The 8,101-nt window shown below is 38.1% G+C and overlaps 1 protein-coding gene across 1 annotated transcript; it reads right to left on the bottom strand.

Annotated features, from left to right (window-relative positions):
• Nucleotides 1-5,251: 5,251 nt before the first annotated feature.
• On the bottom strand, nucleotides 5,252-7,531 carry LOC142551125 (pectinesterase-like). The gene is made up of 2 exons (XM_075660183.1): nucleotides 6,263-7,531; nucleotides 5,252-5,963 (listed from the first exon to the last, which is right to left on the bottom strand). Exons 1-2 carry the CDS (start codon nucleotides 7,413-7,415, stop codon nucleotides 5,275-5,277), a joined length of 1,842 nt encoding a protein of 613 aa, XP_075516298.1. The 5' UTR covers nucleotides 7,416-7,531; the 3' UTR covers nucleotides 5,252-5,274.
• Nucleotides 7,532-8,101: the final 570 nt, after the last annotated feature.

Raw genomic sequence — 8,101 nt, 5'->3', positions numbered from 1 at the left:
TAGGATTTCATTCCTTTATTCGGCTCCCCCACACCTTACATCTCCATCTTTTTCTCTCTTTTTTTTCGATGATGATAGATACCTTGATTCAAGAGAATGTCGTCAAGTTCAATTTACACTTTCAAACATCTTCGTTCCCCACTTTAGTTTTTAAATTTTCACCATCTTATCATGCATGCTTCTAGTTCTAACATTTGTGCAAAGAGAGTTCAATGTTTTAAATAAAACTGTATGTCTTTATCATAATATGTGCTAAAGGTGTGCGAATACACGACAGACCGGGCATGTCTCATCACTTCCTAATCATCCTTGGCTAAAAATGTACTACTCCAAACACTGTCGGCTGACACACAAACATATGAAAAACAACTAAAACTACATTCCAACGAACAATACGAACAAAGCAACAACACAACAAAAACGACACAACACCCATCCACCCCCCAATACTAAAGTCGAGCATTGTCCCCAATGCAACAGACGATAGAATAGGGACAGATAGGCACAACAAAATGAATGCAGTATCCCCTAAGCATGCAAGATAAACGAAAATAAATACTGAACGAAACGAAACGAGAAAAAGAAAAGAAGGGATAGAAGTGACTCCCCTCTAACTGATCCTCCTCCTCGTGCTCCTCCGGGGGGGATGATGCCTAAAACTAACATTAAAATAAGAAGAATGACTAACTCTAAAAAAAACAAAAATAATAAAATCGAATTAAATGCAAGATGAGGGAGAGAAGGGTAGTTCTCAATTTATAGTCGAGAGCTTGACTGTCGGTTCCTCTTAGCTCTGACTGTTTTGGAATCGAGTGACTCCAATTTGTGGCTCTACTACACCACCCAAATAATGCTTCAGTCGTTGAGCATGGACTGTGAACGGCTCATTTTTCCCATCTCGCGCAGTTAATACTCCCGAGGGGAGTACTTTGGTGATCTTGTAAGGGCCCGTCCATCTTGACTTGCGCTTGCCAGGAAATAAGCGCAGCTTGGAGTTGTGCAGGAGCACCGCTTCACCTTCTTTGAATTCTCTCGGCGTGATGCGCTTGTCAGGTGCTAGCTTTGTACGCTCTAAGTACACGTACTTCAGGTGTGGAGGCCGTGGTTTTAGCTCATGTATTGGCGGTTCCTCAAAGCTTGACTTCTGAGGGGTCAAATCTCTTCAATCCCCCATGTCCTCCAATTTCATCCCTTCCGGCTTCCATTGATGGTTGGCATTATAGTCCGCCACTCTCGTAGATTTTTCTTCATCAAGTTCATCTTCCTTCAATCCCGTAGTGAGCTTGGCTTCCAATGGGTCTTTCATAGCATCCTGCACAAATTGACACACAAGTGAATCCGATGAATCAACCATAAAACAATCATTAGTGTGCAGTGGGTGCTTAAGAGCGTTAAAAACATTAAAAGTTATTTCTTCATTCCCCACTCTCAATCTCAACTTCCCTTCTTGCACATCAATCACGGCCTTGCCAGTTGCCAGTTGCAATCATGGAGTGTTGCTGGAGCTGCTCCGTGGAATTTAACAAAAATAGAAAGAAGAATCAGAATAAGAACACAACAAAACATTCAACAAAGCAGCAGCAAAATATTTTCAATTCTCTCAATATTTTATCTGCATATTGATCGAGCAAAACTTGCACTGTGAAATCCTTAATAAAAATATGTTTTATATGCTCAAAATTAATCGCAAGTGCACGATGTCAAGTAATAGTATAATGTACCGGAGTACGAGTATCGTTCCACTGAAGACTGTATTTAACAATTATAATTTTCAGTTATTAGATCTTTAGCAACGAAAAGTGATTGGGTGTTGTATTACTACTAAAATCAAATAAACATACAAAAAAAATTATTCAAAACCAAGTAATGAAATATAATGTCTAAAATGGTTGAGTAAAATTCAATAAGAAATGAATTTGTTGGGAATATCGGTTCACCTACCCCTCGTTAATTAATTAATTTATTCGATAATGATAAAATGTTTCCGACATGATTTCCTATTCAATTGAACACACTCTCTCGAACTATGCCAAACTAATTATACTCAATGAAGTAATTAAATGTCTTTAATTATTTATCAAGAGTGAATCGCATTTCGATCTATGAAATCCCCTAGTTTTCGACCCTTAAGACTATGACTATCGGCGCGTATCCAATTTCATATATCTATGCAAATTGTAGATCCACGGATTATACTACTCGTTCCTATTACAAGTTGTTCCCTCGAACTCACTCGCAATATGAAGACGTTGTTAAAGTTAGCTACGCTCTAACAACATGATAAAACAATAGTATAATCAAGAGTAAATCAGGAATCGAAGTGTAAATTAATTATATCAAAGTTTTGGGGTAGGATCCACTTAAATCCCAACAAATTATAAAAGTTTAGCTACTCGAATTCATAGTAAGATAGACTCAACAATGTTTAAAAGATGAAAACCAAGATAGAAATACTAGAATTGATGAAAAACGCGAAGAACGGTGCCTTGAATTCTTCGAATCTTCAACTTCGGCGCGAAAACGCTCCTCCAAGCTCCTAGCCGCCTTCAATAATCTCTCAATATGTCTGAATAATCTCAAAATCTCGTCCCTAGCCTTCCCTTATCAGCCTCCTCCAGAAAATTAGGGAAGAAATCGACCAGCAAATCTTTCCAAAATTTCGAGTGCGCCCGGGCGGACATGAATTTCCGCCCGGGCGGATTGGTTTTCGCAGATTTTGAATTTCACTTTCTCTCTGATGCGCCCGGGCGGACATAAATTTCCGCCCGGGCGGATGACTTTCGCATAGACTCCTTCTTTCACGCCTTGGAGGCGCCCGGGCGGACACAAATGTGCGCCCGGGCGGATGACTTTCGAATTTTTTCTTTAAATCTTCAGTTTATTCCCAACTCACCTGCATTTTCACCAACTAAACTCATAAATAACCAGAAACATAAATAATGCTAAAATAACACAAAATGCATGAAATCTAAATGATAAATGCAACACAATACGACATAACAAGATACGCAAAAACACGTAAAATTCCACCTCTATCGCATATTTTCCAATTTCTAACATCCTAGTTTCTTTAGACTGGTATATTACTCCAACTTTCTTATAAAAATGTCGTTCATGTTTATAACATTGTAATTAAATTTGATGTTTTCATGGATTTTCTCTACAATTTCATTATATTCATCGGTTTATATTTTTCGCTTTGAAGCCATACCGATGTAATTAGAACTAACAGTCGAATCGGGAAACACAACGTTTGATAAAGATGTCGGATCATTCCATATTTGGCACGATCACGTGCCTGGAACACCATGCAAGTTTCGTGAGAAACACTTATGTTAGTCAAATTATATATTTTTATTGCCTATTGACATTAACATTGTTGTTCCAACTTGTGTATTTTATTGAAATTAAAAACAAGATTACTTTGTGCTAATACAACTATATATCATCAAATAAATAAATTATTTATTGAAGATATAAATTGATTGATATTTAAATCTATAAGTAGACTGTTGGAACATTTCATGTTCGCAATCTTGATTTTGATGTTAACAAAATTTTTTATTGTATTTCTAACATATTTAATCATGTGTGAAGTTGCAAACACAAGAAGCAAACTGAAACTGAATTTAGTCAAACTGAATTTCTGACGAGTTTCGGTATTTTGATGATATCTCTTAGCTGGGTGTTTCAAATGACAATCCTATAACTTGACTTATCAGAAAGCTCAATTTGGAACATGTCATATTTCACGTAATTTGGGAAAAATAGGATTATCAAGGTCTAACTGATCGCTGAATTACTGAACTGATTGCACGAAAACAATAATCAGTTGGGTATGAGCAGTTGCAGTATTTTGGTCATATATCTCAACTCGGTTATTGGAATGAAGCGATTCAGTATGTATTGGAAAGATAAGACGATGATCTACAAATTATATTCAGAAGTAAAAGACTGAATCGAAGTTTAAAATGCTGATAAATGACGATGAATCTAATAGTTTTGCACAAACTGAAATCAGCTAGGCTGATTTCAACACACCAGCTGAAACTGAACTGAACCAGCTGATCTGAACCAGACCAGTTGAACTAAACCAAACCAGCTGAAAATGAACCGAACCAGCTGAACTGAACCATACCAATTGAACTGAACCAGACTAGAACTAAACTAGACCAGATGAAATTGAACTAGACCAGTTGAACTGAACCAGTTGACCACTCGAGAAAATGTCCAGCCAGGCAAATTTGACCATTGCAATTTCAGAAACAGTATAGAAACTTTCCAAACGGTCATATTCTTGTATCTAATGTATATATCATTATTGGAGCCTATAAATACAATATCTTGAATATCAAACAAGAGCTTTTGAAGGGGATTCAAAGCATGAGCAGTTAGCATGAAGAAATCTGCTAGTTGAGAGCACAAGCCATTGTATGTGGATACATTTGAGATGTACACTTTAAAGGATAAATCATCACACACAATCACTAACACATATACAAGAGAGTTGTACTTCAAAGTTTAGTTGAGTGAAGTCTTAACACAAAGACTATAAAGATTATGTTTCTAGTCTTGGCATAAAAGAAGTCAAAAATTATTCGGACTCTGAGGTTGCGGCCTACAATCGAGAGTGTGCTAAGAGTTTTAATTAGGCAAGAGATAAGTCCTAAATTGAAATGAGTTTGTACAAGGTGTTATATAAATCAAAGTCTTCTATTGGATCCTTCGCAATGAGAAGAAGCGGTGACGTAGGAGTTGATTGTTAATCTTCAAACATCCTATAAACAAATTTGTGCCTATTTATTTATTGCATTTACTTATCATTTCCACTGTTTTTAAAGATGCATTATTGAAACAATTTATGTGTTACCAAAATATTGCATACAAAGTGTTTGATAAAATACTATGACCAAAATATTTTACTCATTCAACTTGCATATATTTTTAAATGTTTTATAAAATGTTTAATCGGTTTCTATGAAAGATTATTTTGAGTGTCTTACGCTTGATTTAAAAATCAAACTCGATTTAATTTATCGGTGTTAAATATTTCAAGAACCGAGCTATCGTAGCTCAATGAAAATCTCCTAATGGATCGTATCTAATTGATCTTTGTCATAGACAGTCATCTATATATAATTGACATTCCAATAAAATATTTTATTAAACTAATAAGTAATTAAAAGGCATATTATTTATGAAGATAAATAATTTTATAAAAGAATGATGATGTGATAGCCATTTAATTTAATTTAATTAATAATTAGAATGTCATTATAAGCCTGGAGAATATGAAACTCCAGAAGATGTAATCCACTGATCACCCTGGTAAAGTCTTCCACCAGTGAAGCTCTGAGCAATCTGAGGAGTAATCCTCTTGATACCCTTCCACCGAACCCGATGTGACAAGTTTGATCCAGCCCCACGATTCTGGTACTCCGCATAATACAGAGTATTCAGACCATAAGTTCCTGCCCATGGCGACCACCCCTCTGGATCGATGAACCCATCGATATAGGAATGCATGATAATGGTTCTTGAATACTCTTTCCATGGTCGCCCAAGGAATGCCTTCAGGGCAGGCTTCACTGCGACGAATGCCGGTTCTGGGACGATATCCGAGTTTTGGATCACGATTACTCCCACCCCACGGGGATCTTTGCGGCCTTGGGCGGTCACCATACATGCTTGGTTCTTCATTGGTTGCCGGACCACGAATCGGCAGCGCTGGAAGACGGATACAGCGTCACCAAAGACAAAATCGATGGTGCCGGAGATCAGGCAATTGCGGTAGTACTGACGGTAGGCATGGGCGTATAGGGTGTCCTGATAGCCGTTCATGTGGACATTCTGGAAGATGGCTCGATCTCCGGAGACACGGAGAGCCACTGCTTGATGTTTTTCTGGGCCGGCGGTGTTCTCGAATCCAATGTCCATGGCGATGAAATCGTCTCCATTCACGGCTGTACAGGATGCCAAAAGGAACAAAAGTTTTGAATAGAAATAGAAGCGTGGGAACAAATTAAAAAACAGTTTTCTTGAATTAATATCTAACTCATTCATGATACATGTTTCTGGGATTCATATTATATATTGGTCTAGCATTATGCAATAAAGAACATGTCCCTGAATCAAGTTATAGAATTTATGAGATTTTTGAAATGTGACTTCCTAACACTCATAATTTTTTATGGAAAGCTGGAATCAGTAAAATGAACATTTAGTTTTATGACTTGAAAAATAATGTGAGATTTTTACTAACCAACTGTGGCAGTGTGGAATGTCTGAGTGCCCTCGGCAAAGTTCTTGCTACCGGTGATTATGGTTCTTGTTGGTCCCTCTCCGATGAGAATAATGTTGTTCATCTTTCTTGGGATTCTGACAGTTTCTTTATAGAGTCCAGCCTTAACAAAGATGACAAAAGGGTTGTTATTCTTCTTGGGTACGGTGGCCAGGGCGTCGTTGATTCGGCGGAATTTCCCGCTGCCATCCTGAGCGACCACTATATTAGGCCTCAAAAATGCTCGTGGAACAGCAAGAAGCCTTCGTGCTTTGCTACTCACAAAATCAGGGTGAACGTCATTTTTCGTATGAGGATAATTGCCATTGTCAAGAAGTGTCCTACCATGCTGCTTCTGATGTTCCTTAGAAGGTGGACTCCATGGATAATAGTCGGATTCATCGTGGCCATAGTCGTAAAGTCTCCTTTTCTCCGATTCCTCATTGTCTGCGGAATCTGAAAGTAGCTTCCGGCTAAACCCTTCTATCTGTAGCAATGAAAGAACAGAAGAAAAATCAGTGACCATGGCGAGCCCGTTGCTGGAGAGCTCTGCTGCGGTTTTCAGAAGCTTCTTCATCTTCTCACCCGTGTCACCAGTGGTGTTCTCGAATCCGTCGATGCATGTCTCCTGGTACGTAATAGCGGCGCTAAGCCACGTCTTCAAGTCCTCGATATACTCATCCACCTTCGTCATATCGAATGCACCAACCTTTTCGAATGACCTTTGGAGATCATCAATGGAGGTTTCGAGCAGCTCTTCGCACGTCTCGAGCGCTGCTTTAGTCCTGGGATCCTCAGCAGCTTTTTTGAGCAAAGATGATTTCTTTATCGCATCGCTGATATTTTTCACTGCCACTTCGAATACCACCTTGATCAACTCCTTAGGATCGGTGGAGTTGGCATTGGAGAGGCTTTCTTCACAGGTTTCCTTGTAATCAGTGGGGCTGCAAATGGCTTTCACCGCCTTAGCGGTGGCACTAATTTTGTTGCCGCCATCATCAGACGCTGGAGCAGCAACCGTGTCACCTTTCTTGTTGGCGACGGTGACAGCGACCGCAACCACCATCGCAACCAAAAGAATGGAGGCAAGGCCGGCAATAGCCAACTTCTTCTTGCTTCCAGAAAAATTTCCCATTTTTTTCAACCCAATAATTTTTGTTATATATACAACAAAAATTTTGAAAATGGTATTTTTCAGAGCCCTGGATTGGGTTTTAAGAAGGTAGGACCTCGGAATCCCCTAGCCAGAACCCTAAGGGATGGATTGATCTTTGCCTATGGAAAAAGAGTCTTATTTATAAGTGTAGAAATTAAGATCGATCTGTCGAGGAGTTTAAGGTTGTAATTTGACGTTGCTAAAAATAGAAAAGAATAGAAGAAATGGAGGGTTGTTCGAATTTTATGAGGAAATAATGGTTGAGATACAAAAGGTGGCATGGATGAATAAGAGATCTCTGTCATTAATGCAGCTGCTACCTCAATGGACATGCATGCATGCATTCAGGCCGATCGATTTTGATAAGGAAGAAAGATTATTTTTCTGTAATTGATCGTTATCTTCTTTTTTGAAAACAATTTAGCAAAAGTTTTACGTGGGAAGAGCCATGCAAAATTGATTTATTAATGGACGTTACAAATTTATATATATTAATGGACGTTACAAATTTATATATATATATATATCGGCAGACAAAAAATTTGTAACGTCCAATAATAAATCAATTTATATATATATATATATATATATATATATGAGAATATTGATTCAAACAAGATCAAATATGTAGCACCCGTAAATCAGTAGACGTATAAGCCATGCAT

This window comes from Primulina tabacum, chromosome 7 (genome assembly GCF_025594145.1).
Source record: "Primulina tabacum isolate GXHZ01 chromosome 7, ASM2559414v2, whole genome shotgun sequence".
NCBI lineage: Eukaryota > Viridiplantae > Streptophyta > Magnoliopsida > Lamiales > Gesneriaceae > Primulina > Primulina tabacum.
This window is presented reverse-complemented; position numbering and strand designations above follow the sequence as displayed.